Source organism: Magallana gigas, chromosome 6 (assembly GCF_963853765.1).
Source record: "Magallana gigas chromosome 6, xbMagGiga1.1, whole genome shotgun sequence".
In the NCBI taxonomy this organism is placed as follows: Eukaryota; Metazoa; Mollusca; class Bivalvia; order Ostreida; family Ostreidae; genus Magallana; species Magallana gigas.
The window spans coordinates 12,794,848-12,810,610 of record NC_088858.1 but is presented as its reverse complement, the minus strand read 5'-3'; the positions used below and the strand labels follow the sequence as shown (position 1 = coordinate 12,810,610).

General features: G+C 33.7%; 2 protein-coding genes across 8 annotated transcripts in view; both read right to left on the bottom strand.

Moving 5' to 3' along the window:
• Positions 1 to 88: 88 nt before the first annotated feature.
• LOC105320379 (centrosomal protein kizuna) lies at positions 89 to 10,186 on the bottom strand. Of its 7 annotated transcripts, none has more exons than XM_034469758.2 (19): positions 10,088 to 10,186; positions 9,623 to 9,685; positions 9,299 to 9,358; positions 8,467 to 8,629; positions 7,854 to 7,958; positions 7,579 to 7,701; positions 7,065 to 7,443; positions 6,707 to 6,908; positions 6,367 to 6,510; positions 5,946 to 6,110; positions 5,626 to 5,776; positions 5,261 to 5,357; positions 5,002 to 5,031; positions 4,246 to 4,359; positions 3,857 to 3,877; positions 2,958 to 3,087; positions 2,523 to 2,633; positions 624 to 697; positions 89 to 491 (listed from the first exon to the last, which is right to left on the bottom strand). In XM_034469758.2, the coding sequence occupies exons 1-19, from the start codon at positions 10,150 to 10,152 to the stop codon at positions 382 to 384; spliced, it is 2,307 nt and encodes a 768-aa protein (XP_034325649.2). In that variant the 5' UTR covers positions 10,153 to 10,186; the 3' UTR covers positions 89 to 381. The 7 variants fall into 7 exon arrangements, with proteins under 7 accessions (XP_034325649.2, XP_034325657.2, XP_034325651.2 ...); XM_034469766.2 differs by having other exon boundaries at positions 9,299 to 9,390; positions 10,088 to 10,162; XM_034469760.2 differs by lacking the exon at positions 3,857 to 3,877.
• A 1,648-nt stretch (positions 10,187 to 11,834) lies between these two features.
• The window catches only part of LOC105346311 (usherin), a 52,523-nt gene continuing 48,594 nt past the window's right edge, over positions 11,835 to 15,763 (bottom strand). The window contains exons 58-66 of the mRNA XM_066087197.1: positions 15,367 to 15,560; positions 15,172 to 15,267; positions 14,696 to 14,940; positions 14,128 to 14,348; positions 13,772 to 13,951; positions 13,559 to 13,633; positions 13,060 to 13,304; positions 12,713 to 12,874; positions 11,835 to 12,432 (exon numbers count right to left, since the gene is read on the bottom strand). Of these exons, the coding sequence (XP_065943269.1) occupies positions 12,355 to 12,432; positions 12,713 to 12,874; positions 13,060 to 13,304; positions 13,559 to 13,633; positions 13,772 to 13,951; positions 14,128 to 14,348; positions 14,696 to 14,940; positions 15,172 to 15,267; positions 15,367 to 15,560 (1,496 nt within the window). The 3' untranslated portion in view covers positions 11,835 to 12,354. The remainder of the gene's footprint in view (positions 12,433 to 12,712; positions 12,875 to 13,059; positions 13,305 to 13,558; positions 13,634 to 13,771; positions 13,952 to 14,127; positions 14,349 to 14,695; positions 14,941 to 15,171; positions 15,268 to 15,366; positions 15,561 to 15,763) is intronic.

Below are 15,763 nucleotides of genomic sequence, written 5' to 3'. Positions count from 1 at the left end.
AATAAAATATACCATAACAAAGTGAGCAGAAATTTCAAAATCTCTCATCAGTACAAAATCAAAAAGAGAAATAAAGAAAACATCTAAGTTAGATTAATAATTTATTGTGGTTAACAGGTTTACATCTGGTATTTTAACTAGTGTATAATTGGATGCATAAAATTGATTCTCATGTTTATGCAATATGTTCAACAAATACTAGTGGTTGTAATTACTGTCTATAGCATAACATTTTGTACAATAAATCTTATTGACAATATTGAATGTGTCTGGACAATTTTCAGTTGTTGTACAGTTGTTTGATTACTAGTGACTAGGATAACTGTTCTCAACAGCAGTAACAAATTTCTGTTATTTCGTGAAATAACAGGATAAAACATATTATTCATAAAACTCAAAAAAGTCTTCATCGTCTTTGCCTGGGTCCTCCTCTTTCTTCTGGAGAATGTCTATTTCTGTATCTGTGTCAAGGTCGGACTGGAACTGAAGACCTGTAATGGAATATCATAATTATAGATTCTTTACTATATTTGAACACTAGATTGTGAAGAAGTGTTCCCAGTTATCAAGACTGTTTGTTAATACAGTACATGACATTTTTTGTTTTGACCATGAAAATTTACCTGGTCGTTTTGAGCCACTCTGGGAAAGGCCTGCAGATCTTGGTGTAGTCATGCCCGACTTGGTGGGTTTAGTACTGTAAACATATATCATTACTTTAAACTTTTTCATTTAAGATGACGTTTTAAGATTCACAATTTAATACATATAAATTGTTATGCCAAATAAATAATTATGTATTGAAGTCTAATAACATGTCAGGGTTGCAAATGTATCATCACATGTACAACCAAATCATGAGGTTATTTAAACAAAGGACTTTGTTTTGCCTTGAACTGGAATGTCTCGACGTCATTGGATGAATAGCGTCACATGATTGCCTTATAAATTTCTTTACACAGCGAGCATCAAAATTTATACCGCAATATGGCGGACGTAACGTTATTTAAGCTGATTTTTTACACAAATGTTCAACCATACCTTTGATTTTTAAGCCCCAAAATATTTAGAGTGACCCCCCTTTGCCCGTGACGTAATATTATGATCCTACAATATGGCATCCAAGTTTGCACAGACGACTGACGAGAAAGGTAAAAAATTAGAGAATTAAGCTATGAATTTTGATATTATGTATTATCTTCTGTTTGTTTACATATCAAACTTTAGGTCCTCGACAAAACAAAACACTTATTAGGTTTTTTACTGACTGTGTAAAGAAATTTGTGGGATCGGTAAAGTCCATAGACGGCTCGGCTCCGCCTCGCCTTCTATGGACTTTACCGACCCCACAAAGGACTATATATGATAAGGGCCTAAAATGGCCCCCTAAAATGAGCATCATCATTTTACTGTAAATCTTTGTTTTCTTTGTACAGATATATATGTGATGTTTATACATTATGTTCATTTTGATTCAAGTGCCCACAATTTAGAAATATGGTATCATGAAGACAGTCTTTCCCCGCCATTTTTGCATTTTTAGCAGAAAACAGCTTGTTTTCAAGCAGTTTTTCTTTCAAAAAACATAGAGCGCACGCTTGAACAAACAACATATTTTAATCAGAGATGTAACTAGCCAAGACTAATAACTGACAAAAAAATTATCCTTATTCAAGCATGCGCTCTATATTTCCCATTCGTTTAAAGGTAAGAAAAATGTCAATTTTTGACTGATTTTGATTGAATTATAGAAATAGCGTCACTTCTGACGTCATATACTGCAAGTGAGTGCAAATAAATCAAATAAATAGGTGAAAAATATATTTTATATCAACTCCTCTAAAAAATAACATAACATTTTAATATTCCCGAAACACTTTAAAAATGGCGAATTGTGGGGGCAAAATTCAACTCATATCATATATAGTTCTTTCTGTACACAGTCAGTAACAAACCTAATAAGTAATAATATATGGTTTGAGCCTAAAATGGCCCCTAAAATGAACATCGTCATTTTACTATTGTTGTTTTTTGCTCTCTTTGTACATATATACATATATTTCGCATTTTTAGCATAAAACAGCTTATTTTGAAGCAGTTTCTCTTTAAGAAAACATTGAACGATTGCTTGAACAACTAAAATATTTTCCCCAAAGATGCATCTATCGAATACTTATAAGTAACAAAAAGTTTGCTCTTGTTCAAAATGTCGCTCTATATTTCCCACTCAAGAAAAAAGATTAGAAAAACATCATTTTTTCACCGATTTTGATTGAATTATAAAGAGTCACTTCTGACATCATATACTGCAAATGAGTGCAAAAAAATCAAATAAATAGGCCAAAAATATATTTTATATCAACTATTCTTAAAATTAACACAACAATTTAATGTACCTAAAACACTTTAAAAATTGCGAATTATGGGGGCCAAATTTGACCAATATCATATATAGTTCTTTGTTGAAATAAATATGATTTAAAAATCAAAATCAATCTGCAGGTAAATGGTATTACATGTACCTGGTTACACCTGTAGGAACGTAGAGAGGAGTGGCCACAGTGGAGCTCTCGTCAGACAAAACATCCTGTTCCATCATTTTACCTGTACCAGTGGGAATAGTTGTTGCAATTCTAAAAAAACAAAAAATTTAGACATAATATTTAGGCAATATATCTTGCACTGTGGTTATAACAAACAAACACATTTTTTTTTTACATTTTTATTAATAAAGAATGACAACATTAACCAGAGACATAAATAAATGTCTCTGCATAAACTAATTGATCATACATGCATTAGAAAATCCACGAAATTACATTCTCGTGAATCTGTAAAAACTAAAATTGGCCCCAAGAAATTTAATGATTCCACAGTTGATGATGTTGTTTTGTTGATATTAGGTTAATGATAAAAGTTGTAGAAATGCAGTGCTATGTAATATACACAGAGCTTACTGGTCTCTTGGGGATAGTGCAGACGCAAACTGTTTCTCAACATCGTCATCTGTATCTTCTTCCTCGTCTGCCATTGGTCGCTGTTGGATGGGGAGAGAACCAGACAACATGTTCTTGTAGGCGTCAGTAGCTGTTTCAAAATAAAAAGCAGTCAAGTATTAAAGTGTGAATATAAATTCACATATCTCTAAGTTCTTGTAATACATTATATATCTGAAGGTGTGGAATATTTTATTTGCAAATCATTTGAGTAAAAAAATTCTGTTATCATACATGTACCATAATTATATTACATGTTTTGCAACCATTTCCAACAATAAATAAAATTCAGAGCATTGAAGCACTAAATTGTACTAAAATAGTGGGCAATATGCTTGAAAATATTGTATGGAATCTACATTTTGTGTTTGACAATCTATCTTGATTTTACCTACAACTTTTTACATTAAAAACACAACAAAACATCAGATATGAAATATTTGAATTACAACTTTAATTAAATGAAAATCAATAGTTAAATAGAACTGCTAAAAGTGTGTCGATGTTCATGAACATGAAACTGTGAAAAAATGTGAAAATGTCAATTTTGATGAAATTACTTGTGATTGGTTTCAAATCTGGAAATCTTCCCTTTGTACTTGTAGAAAACCATTTTCTTAAGACTGATATTTATCTCAACTTAAAATGGTATTAAATATGAATATATGTTGATATTTTTGCAAAGCACTGATATGTCTGAATGCATTAGTTTTGCATTACTCAGAGCCACAACACACTTCAATTCATCTGAAACTGTACAGCTTTTTACACGTATCTCCACACACAATGATAATGATTTCTATGATGGATGCCGTCTCTGACGTGTACAAGAAATCTCCCACATCATGTGTTCTACTCACCTCTCTTTCCTTTAAATGGTACTGTATAATCATACATAGAACACATTCTGTTACACGAACCAATACCTTAACTCCAAATCTCTGAATTAAGTGGTTAGTATCAATTACTATAGATTTACTCCACTACCCCTCTTAAATTGTTACAAAAATCTCTTAAAACAAACACATATAATTAAACTACAAATCTCTGAACTAAGTGTTTAGTACTTATTACTATAAATTTACTCCACTATCCCCTCTAAAATTGTTACAAAAATCTCTTAAAACGAACAAATGTGTTTGATTATTTTTTTCAATTCCATAACCATATTTGTTTTTATAAACATTAACGACTGTTGAAGAAACATTTCCTGGTAGTGGATGCCCCAGATGACAAACATTAAACGTACCATTGAGGGGGATCTTTGAGCTTGTGACACTCTGGGTGATGACGCTGGTATCATCATCACTGTTGTAGGTTTGAGACCTGTCAATCAAACTCCCTGGGAACTTCAGCGGAGGAACTGCCAAGAGAACAGATGTATATAGCAGCTGAGAAATAAGACATTTAGAAAATGTCAAAATGATTTTCCAGTTTCATCATACATGTTAATTTCAAATTTAATACAGAAAAAATATCTGCTAGCCTGGCTGATATTACTTGTAACACACACATACATGTAGCTAAGTACAGTGATACATGTACTAGTATATATACAAATATATTCACACTTCCTTATATACAAATATATTCACTCTTTCTGTATGCACATTTAAAGCCAATCTATCAAAAATAGCCATTTTAGTTGATTACACAATGAAACAAAAAATAAGATGGATCTTGATGTTTAATTATTTTGGGGGTGAAAATCCTGAGTAAACCAAAAATTTGCCTTTGTGAGGAAGAAAAATTGGTTGTGAAGGTAAAATGCAAAATTAACAAGTGAACTTGAAAAACTTCTGTATTTCACTGATCTGATATTTTAAAAAGTGAAGAATTGTCCACCATACTGCAAATCATTTATGTGTGCATTCATCTTTTCCGTTTTTAACGATTTGAACACTCCCAGTCAACAATGACTTATCCCAAACATCATGTAATGCTGTCATTATAATGAAGTAATGCTGATGATGTGACATTATTAAGACACACACACTGTATATACCTGTTACTTTACCATCAGGCCCTATCTCAGCTGAAAACCACAGTCATTTATTATTCATTTTATTTATGATAAACCTATGATTTCACAAATAATGACAATTAAAATTCCTTCACTCAAATGCAATATGTCTGTAAAAAATTCAAACAATGTTCTGTCTAACAAACTGAACAGAGTAAAATTAATTTTAATGTACTCTCATTTGGAATTTTAAATTTCTGCAAATAAAGACTCAATCAGAAAACAAATAGTTCTTCCTTACCCCCTGAGATATTTCTGCTGGTTAAACTGTCCATCCCTTCCCTGGGGGTCCCTGCATCAATCTGACTTTTTAATAGCTTCATCAGCAGCTCAAATGCCTTTAAAAAAAATGAAACAACAAACAATTCATCAATCAAATACATTCTTACATTCTTATAGTCACTTAAAAAAAGAATTATTCATTTAAAAATATTTTATTAAACAGTCCCCAAGAAAAAAATTCTTTTTTAATAAAATATGTTTTATGTACATGTTCCTACTTCAATACTAATAATTCTCATAATTAAACTAAATGTTGTGCAAGGGTAATATTGACAAGAGTTTTTGGATCGTACAACATAGAAATTGAATTTTTGTTATCAATACCTTGTCTTGATATGGTGATTTGTCTGAAACCATGCAAGGAACAAACACAGCAGCCACTTCATTTGGGGTCATGACCTTACATGTGACCAACTGTACCAGGTGTTCAAACAAGCTGTCCCAGAGAGGCTGAGCATCGTCTCGAAGCATCACCCTGCAATTAAATAACACTAGAATTACATACAATCCAACCCCATTTACTTCAAATGAACATATTTAATGATGTACGACAATAAAAGTTGTGAATTAAAGTACTTGTTCTGGGATTTTTTTCTACAGGTAAATTACTTATTCACTACCTTTACTTGTTTCACTGTTAATACCTGATTTGAGTTTGACTAATGGTGTCAATATTCCCTGTCAGAATGGAGTCAGGCAGCAGACATGGAGTCCTCAGGCTTCTTATCACCAGGGTCACCTGCTCCAATATCACCATGGAAACCAACTCACTGTCCAGTCCAGACAAGTTAGCCCCACTGTTAGCTCTCCTGGTTTGAACAAAGAAGAAAATTCATAAAACTCTATTAAGTAACCACAGACTTTTTGATGTCATGCTTTCATTGGCTTATCCATGTATGCTCTCTTTCTTTAATATCTTTCTACATGGTGCAATTTTTTCATAAGCTCAAATTGTTTGATTATTTTAGTGAGATATTGTGTTCTGACTTCAGTTTTGTCATTGAGAATTTCTACATTGTGCTTGTATTATTACCTACTGTATTGTTTTTTATGTTGTTTACTTACTGTATTATGGTTTGCCTGTCTGTAGGGGAAGCTGGATGGGATCTGTAATATCCTTCTAAGGAAAGTGCATGCTGGAAGTCTGACTGGACAAACTTTAACAATTTGATCAATCCATGCACTGTTAACTCTGGAGAGGGCGATCGCCTAGAGAAGAAAACATGTATTGATAATGTTTACCTCTTTACATGACATTGGAAACTAGCAATTTCATGGGCTCTCTCCTTTTCACAAACTATTAATACAGCAGCATTATCTATCCTGTAATACTCCAGTGTAGTATGATACCACAGGCTTTTTTAACATTTGAAAGATGGTTTTAATATCATTCTAATAAATCTACCTTTCTCCTTTAGGTAGAACCGAAGCTTTAATTGGTGGTGCTGGCTCCTCATCAGGTGAACTTTGGTCTGATATGTTGTCTGGTTCCACCTGCTGGGCGGGTGGTGGGTGGTGCAAATCATGCAGGGGAATATTGTCCTCTGACCCAAAATCGCTTTCATCATCTTGTCCTGGATCCATGCCACCAGATGAATAAGAAATCCCTATACAATAACGGTACAAACCTCACTAAATCCACACAATAAAATGTCATGCTTTTTTAAAGAATGCATAGTTTTTAAGAAGGATTTTTCATATGTTTCATGTGTTGTTATTTTATACTTTTTCATTTAATTAGTAATTAAGACGCCGAACTGTACCTCCAGGGGACTCAGTGTCTCTAGGCTCCAGTGGTCTCCCTTGAATGCCCTTCACAGTCACACTCTGTATGGGCTGTGACATCATTTCCTCCATCTCTTCCACGCTAACATCAGCGACTGGTACCTGGTGAGTTGAGTTTTGAGATGACCGGAACATTTGTGGGGAGGGTTCTGGTTGTTGTGTAGACTGTGGGGGAGGTGGAACACCAGACCCTGAAGGGGCGGTACGAGATAGTGTCGGGGATGGAGATTTCCTGCTGCCTTGCTGTTCTCTCTGCCTGTCAACAGCCTCTTGTCTTCTTTCCATTGATTCAATGCGTTTGGCTTCTGTTTTTTCTGCCCTGTTCACATCTTTGAGGTTCGCGTAATCAGATGCTTCCTAAAACACAAACACATTCTCCCCAAAGATTCTTTTATAACCAAGGAGAACATTGACATCAAAGCAGAATTTTCTGTACTTGTCTCATATCATATTTCTCTTTCCTTTTTATATTGTATGGTGCAAACTATCTACCTTTCTTCCTGGCCCAGCCTTTGAAGGCGACATAGATGGTGCAGTCCTCTCCATGTAGTAAGACCGATGCGACACTGCAGGTTCTTCCTCCATTTCTGGTTCCTCATAAACCTCTCTTGAGAACTACACAATTAAATCATGAAAATAAACAATATTAGCTGAAGATAATAAAAGTAATGAGAATGCCTAAATGTCAAATACATGTTTTAAATTTTTTTTTTCAATAATTCATGCAAATAACCTTTATTCTAATGGTATGTTTATACAGAACAAACCTGCTGGTGGGGAACATTGTGAGGGATTAACCCCTCTCCTAGTTTTCCTGTAACTCGCTCTTTCCACTGGGGGTAATTCCTCTCTATGTAGTCCTCATACTGTTTCTGGAACAACAGTATGACACTGATTAAATGCAACTTACAAAGTACAGAGGAAACTTTCAAACTAAAAATTTCAAACGAAGACTCTTGGCTACCGGTAATTAAGTTTTGCATACTGTAAATTCCTAATTAAACACGAGAAGCCTGTCTCGCGAAATTTAAAATCTCGCTTTTAATTTCCGGAATTCTGTAAAGTACCTGAGACTCTAATAAAATTTCAGCATTCGCAATATTATGTTCTCGCAATTTAATGGAAAATTATGGAATCGCGGAATTAAGTACTCGCGTAACATAAGGAATCTACAGTATATGTATATCTTAGACTCTTTACAAAACCTATTATTTTAAAGTTTTTAAATGTAAAGACATATACGCATTGGAAAAATATGAGCACAAGCATTGTATACAACTACATTGTATACAATTTGAAATCCCTCCCACAAATTCAATTTGATTTCTCAAAATAAGATTATATCATTTAGTTGTCTACAACAGGGTTATTCAAACTAACCTTGAGTAATCGAAGTCTTTCTGTTTTATTTGACACTGCAGTTAGGTGGGAGTCAATACGGGAGAAATCCCGCAAGATATTTTGATTTCTTTGCTGACTTCTTCTCTCATCCTCACATATTCTCTTCCAGTAAGCCTGAAGCTTAGTTGCTCTCAATTTTGCTCTGCAAATGTTGATAAAAATTAATTCCAATAATGTTTACTAAGTAAACTTTCCAAATTACCAAATAAAAAGAAAATATTTTGATGATTGTGATTTTAAAAAAATATAAGAATATATAAATAATTTGAGAAACAGTGAACGAAGAAATGCTCCTTTAAAAGTGAAAAAAAAATTACATACCAATTCATTTCTATGATTTTTATTTAAGAAGATAAGAGTATTATTAAAATCTATATCTTTATAAATGCACTTTTTTAAAATCTATAAATTTTGAAAAGGATTGCTAAAATAATAAGTCCATAAAACCTCAATATTCACTCATAGTTTCAGATAAATAAAAAATACACTCTTTAGAATAAAGCAAAAGAGCATGAGCACAGATATAATCCATGACACCATTGTACTCATTTCCATTCCCAATAGCAGAACACTGGAAACTAGAAACTTTCACCTGTCAGGTACTGATAAATGAGAATAAAGTGTTTATATTTTATGGTATTTTGTAATGTGCAAGGAAAATATGAGATTGAGAAGAGAAACCTCTATGGAATGAAAATGTAATAAATGCATGAACTTGTTTGAGTGCAAATACAATTTTAGTCAAAGTTCCCAAGTGAATTACAAAGTATAATTCTCTGTGTCTTGTGCCATTAGCACACACAAAAATTACTTCGCTGATATCTGGTTTGGTTTGGTACAAGATGTCCCCTGCATTTTAATAATTCTTCGACTGTGATAGCAAGTAGAAAGTTATCAATCTACCTGTTTAAGCAAATAATATCTTATAAAACCAAATTGTACATATTATGAAAATAATATAGTGACTACAGTCTGACATATGTTTAAAAATTCATATTGATAGTTCTATGCTGCATGCATGCAGTTTAACATAATGTTAAAACTAAATAAAAAAATAATGAGTATCAAATATTTTCATCAACTTCATACAATTTCTCATTAGCCAGGGGACAGAAATACAGAACTTATTACTTACAGTCTGTCGTCTTTCTTGCAGAAAAATTGAAGTTGACGATCCAATTGCTCTCTTTTTCTTTCTCTGTAATAATTTTTTTCATAATCACTTTTCTAAAATTGAATCACACTGGACATTTTATGTTAAAACTCTGCAAGATTCCTCTAAGCATACATGGCACGGTCTGATAAGGAACCATAAACAAATACTCTTATCTGTAGAAATTTTTCTTATTGATGCTTTCACAAGCCAGATATGAATTACAACACGAATATCAGCATTTAAAATATAATGAATTGAATCCAACAAAAAATTAATTTAGAAAATTGTCTGCATGAAATAAAAATTCGTGTGTGAACAAGCACGACATTCGCGGTCAATCAAATACATCCTCGAATTTAAGAAGCAAGAAGGAAAATGAGTGAACTCATATTCATTCGAAAACCGAAATCATTGAATTTTATCAAGATGCAAATAAACTCTCACTGTTCGTGAATGATATCCTGCAATTCTTTTTGTCTCTCGTAGTAATCAACATTCGAGGAGGCCATTGCCAAACAAATCACCACCGTTCCCGCCTTCTCCAAAGAGAAGATTGACAATAGGAAAATAAGTAACTTGTTCTCAGATTTTTCGTTTATATCTAAAGATAGCTTGAATACAATAATTTACGCAAACATTTAAATGCTATCAATTTTGTGTGTCAACAAAATATTTTTGATAGAAATAATAAGTATATTTTCTAATGCATTTAACTTTGACAGAAGATTTTTCTAAAAAATGGATTCAATATCAATTTAGGGTGCTATAGCTGTTGGAGGTGTACTATCAATGATCAAGTTGAAAATATATTATGTACTTTTGATAATTCTTGTTTCTGTGAATAGAAAAATTGATAAAGGTATATCGGACAACTTTCTACAATATGAGACATATTTTCTACCACCACCCCATCCAGCTATCCCCACTTCTTTTTTGGTAATATTTATGTAAATTATATACCCCGCCATGCATCATGACAAAAAAAAACTTGAAGATGAACCATGCAGACACTGTTAGTGGTCTTTCTGGGGTGATTATAATACTCCAGTTAAACAGTATCCTAAATACTGTTTAGATATGAAAATCCAAATCTCTCTTTCCATGCATCATGACCATTTGATGTATACACAGGACATATTATTGTAATTATCAAAACATATCTATTACATGTAATAATTTTGAGTGCTCTATCATAGAAAGTACTCAGGTGACTGTCAAGGCCCATGGGACTCTGTCTTTATAACTCATTATCTAATTTATCTCCCTGTAAAACAATGCATTAAGACCTGTTATATTATCTATGCTGCAAACACTAGATGTATGGATGCTTTGTGGTTGAAATTCAAATGCAAAGGGTCAAAATGTATAGCAGAAACAAAGACGTTTTATCTTTGACTAAAATGGTCTCTCTCTCTCTCATTTGTATGTTGAAAACACTTTACTAGTCTAGCTGCCTTATGCAAAGTTTGGTTGAAATAAGCCACCAGAGAGAGAGAGAGAGAGAGAGAGAGAGAGAGAGGAGGGAGAGAGAGAGAGAGAGAGAGAGAGAGAGCTAAGCAGAAGAGTTCCTTGACTCCTCCAAATCTGCAATAGTATCAAATAATGACTGATGTGATGACTTTAAAGTTGATCAATAAAAGGGATGGTCATGCTAATGATCACACAAAAAAATTGGCAATGCTACACACACTGGAAATGACAGGGTATGCATTTTTGATAAAGGGGCATAACTTTCATAAAATTATCATATCAAAACTTCTTGTAATTATGCACACCTGACACTTTTGTCTTTAACAACGGATTCTGGATTCAGATGGGCCAAAATTCCCAGAAAAATAATAAAATCAGAATTTCCTGGTATTATTATATGTACGTCTACACATTATGTCTTAAGTACCTACAAATATAGATTAACGAAATTCCATCCAGTGGTTTAAGAGTACCGATACAGGTAGCTGTGCTTAGAAAAAAAAGAACTGACTAACTACCCGTAAAAGATGGGTCAAAAACATTAAACCCCGGCCCATACTACCCATAGTCCTATGCGTCTCCGCACACAGCGTTTGGTTTAGTACAAACAAACTCTGGCAGAAGTTTGTACCACGACTTTGCAACTTGTTGGGTGAGGTAAATTGTAACCAATGAATAGAAAACAAATTACTCCATAATTATCAAAAACATTGCAATTTTTTCAAAATATTTATTATGTACATTTTCAATCATAAAATAAATAAAAATATGCATACCATGTACACTAGAATATATTAAATAAAAAAAGCAGTACATCAGAATACAAATAAATAATGATATATTTAATTTATGTGCAAGATTTAATCAATCTATGATAATTTAACTTACAAGAGAGTACATCATAATTTACAAGCATAATGTAGTACAGTATACAGTCAAATTAATATATAGATTTTACATTAATTAATCATCTAACATATGAAAATACATGTACAATTGAAGATCTTAAAATCAAAGTCATAAAAAAGTTTTGAAAATGCAACACCCGATGACACACATTTTGTAGAAATGTAGAAAATTTTGTTCAGAGTCAAAATAACTGAATGTCATGTCGAATATCCTTGTTGTCATTACAAGAAATATTCAGGACATATCCATATTGAAATTATGATATTGAATCCTGATCATTACTGCTGAGATTCTTGTCAGAAACAAAGCCCCTTACATCTTCTGTCTGTTGGTCATAAGTGGGAGTCAGTGAAGCCGCTCTGTGACTTGGAGATACTGTAGCCAGGTCCCTGGGACATCATGTCATCAAACTGAGAGGAGGAGAAATGTAATGGACAATTTGATAATTTAATTGTCTATTGTTGTAGTAATTCACACTGGTATAATGTACATAGGGTTATTTTCACCAAATGTTATTTTCAATGAATCCCACTTGTAAAAGATATAACTTCATTTAAATTAACTCTGTTGATTATAAAATTACTTTTATAATAATAATACCATGTTTTAAATTCATCAGTGACATGAAGAGCGAAATGGATGTAAATAAAATGCGAGTGAAGATTCCCTTGTTTAAAAGCATGTATATACCAGCTCACTGTCTAGAGTTCTTTTCCAGAAGAAATCATCATCATTAACAAAGTCATCGCCATCATCAAAATTAGGGCTGGCTGAGGATGATGTAAACTCAAAATCATAGGAATGGGCGGGATTATCATGTCCCCGTCTACCATACAACTGACGAGACATCTCCTACAAAGGGCACATTGCCATATCAAAACTGTCATAATATTCTATGAATTGATGCACAAAATTTATTCTCTCTCTTAGACTTTGAGTGAAAAAAACCATGAACCAAGATATCAAAATAATAAAAATCAGAGAAAGACTACAATAGTGCAGTTTCTTTACATGTTTGGTTAGGAGTTTATACTAACAGTTCCAAATACACTGCCACTTGAGGTGTCCTCGTCAGAGTAGCCTTCCCTGGTCCTCTGTCGCCTCTTTCTGAGGGGTGATCGTTCCCGGATGTAGGGCCTGGAGGCCTGTATACATCTCAGACATAGGACCACAGTGAGGAACAGTAGGACCAGACCTATCACAATCGCCAGCACCATGAACCACACCTCCTGATAAAACTCCTCCGAGGTCCCCGTGGACCCATTGACACTGGACAGGGCACCTGTTCAAGACAAAATGTACACTTATTTAGTTTACCTGGTACTATACAATATAGTTTGTTTATCATGGCAGTTGGATGCATTTTTTATGAAGTAAATATTACTTAAACATGAGAGAAGAAATGATGTATCAGGTAAGATTTTGAGAGAGAAAGTTAATAATTTTTTCAAGCTAGCTGTCTCCTAAAATTTTACAAAAATAAAAATTAAGATATCATGATCAATTCAAAAATAATCAGTTTAATATTGAACTTGCCTGATGAGTCTATCTCTATGGCAGGGGTTTCTGCTTGTCCCACCTCTGTTACTGCTGTCACAGTGAAGGAGACCTCTGTAAAATTAAAACTCATGGCCATTAATCCTTTATCACTTTTTGTGTATACATGTAATAAGATACAAACATCAAAAATGATAAATTAACTACCATAACATTGAAATCTGGATGAATTACATGTAGTCACTGTCTTACTCTCTTTTGAAGTTTCTTCATCTAGCAAGCTGTTGAATGCAACTCCTCGGAAAGCCACACGGCCATTCACAACCAGAATGAATTCACGCAGTTTGCCATTCAGCTCAAAACTATTAGTCCAGTCAATGGAAATCTGGGATCCATTTCTAAAGTTTTGTGGATATCTAATGTACACTGGATCTGTGGATAGATGATGTACAGGATTCACATATCTTTTATTTCTTAGATTATTGAAACTGATTTTGACAAATATTGATTACGAATATTTATAACAATTCAATGCTTGTACAAGTACATGTATATAGAAATCTTGGTTGATATGCTTCTGAACATTAAGAAGATTTGTGAGTGCTCACTTGTTTGCAGTGTTTCTGCTCTGGTCCAAGCAGTGTTTTCCACACTTCCGGCACTGTTGTAGGAGACCACCTGGAAATCATAGGCGGTGTAGGGCTGGAGACCACTTACAATCCTGTCCAATACCAGCCCCTCATACACCCGCACCACATCACCCACAACACAGGTCTGTAGGAATGGCTGCCAGGTTAAAGGGCAACCCCCTCTCTGGTTCAGAACAAACCTGAAGTGTATGGATTTCAAATTATTGTAAAATTAATAACTTTAAAATCGTATCAATACAGTATTAAATATATTGGTTGTTCCCTTTGACATTTTTTTTGCTATAAATACAATTTCAGACAATTTTTAACATAAAACATATTTTGACTTTTACAATGTATTGAACTGCATGTATTCAAAGATTTCAAACTTTTTTAACCAAATAATTGTATTCTTTCTTTTTTTTTATACAACTACATGTAAACTATGTGTTTATTTTGTTAATCTGAGTTTAAAGTTTTTAAGAATTCATTAAAAAATACCAGTAGTGAGATAATACAAAAAAAAGCCTCAATGCTAAAGCATTACTTGATGATCTGTCCATTTGGTTCCCTGGGGTAGCTCCAGGTCAGCTGAAGCGTGGAACTGTTGGCAAAGCTGACCTGCACCGGGCCCTGCCCCACAGGTCTAGCAGCCTCTGTTTGGACCAAGATCGTGGGGCTGTCTGTGCAGCCTCCCTGTGTACAAACCCGACCCCTCAGGGAGTACGAGGTAAAGGGGAGGAGGGGTGAGGTCTGACCCACAGTCTGGGTCAGGGTGTTTCCACTACTTCTCTGTAAGCATTAGATTTAACATTAGGTTAACAACTGTTAATGTCTATGCATTAGACAACTTCAAACATTTGGGTTTTTTTAAAATCATAATATGAATATATGAGTTACTTATGAAATATCTTAAAAATTACACAAATTGAATTCTATAGAACCACTAAATGCATTTATGTAATATTGACTGGGTTTTTTTTTACATGAAATACACAAGTAGAAGAGTTGAATCATTCCTACCACAGTTTCATTGACCAGGACACTGTATGTGATGATAACTCCATTGGGAACAGCAGGGGGACTTAACTCCACTGTGATAATCTGGTGGGTTTTACTCTGTAATTATCCGTATTAAAAAATAACAATAAGAAAGATCTGCAAAAATTATCTGCATAAATCATCAATTATATAAATCAAATATTTTGTCAAACTAACTAGAACAACGGGTGCGCTGAATCCAGTGGGCTGGGCCTCTTTTGTGCTGACACTCATCCATTCACTTTCGGTCCCTCCCACACTGTTGATTGACATCACCATGTACTGATAGCTGGTGAAGGGCGCTGTATTATAGTCGCTGGTCCTCGTCTTTGTGCCATTATAAACTGACACTCTGTCAGTGTATGACATACCTACAGGACAAGAGATGAGAGTTTTTAACAAACAACATTTCCTTTCAAGAAATTATCAAAGATTAATATCAAAATAATGAGGAAAAGAAATAAAAAGAATTTAAGCCCTATATCTATAGTTGACTTATAAAAGACTTTAAGTACTGGTACAATGTTTTAAGGTTTCACCAGCATATGTTGAACACCAATTTTATAGATTTCAT

Excerpts from the sequence above, each read along its gene's own strand:
- LOC105320379 (XM_034469758.2), bottom strand. The coding sequence starts at position 10,152 with ATGGCCTCCTCGAATGTTGATTACTACGAGAGACAAAAAGAATTGCAG. Across the intron at positions 8,630-9,298 it reads CCAAACCAGATATCAGCGAA|AGCAAAATTGAGAGCAACTA; the intron begins GTAATTTTTGTG and ends CAACATTTGCAG. Across the intron at positions 3,088-3,856 it reads ACCATTTAAAGGAAAGAGAG|CTACTGACGCCTACAAGAAC; the intron begins GTGAGTAGAACA and ends ATTTTGAAACAG.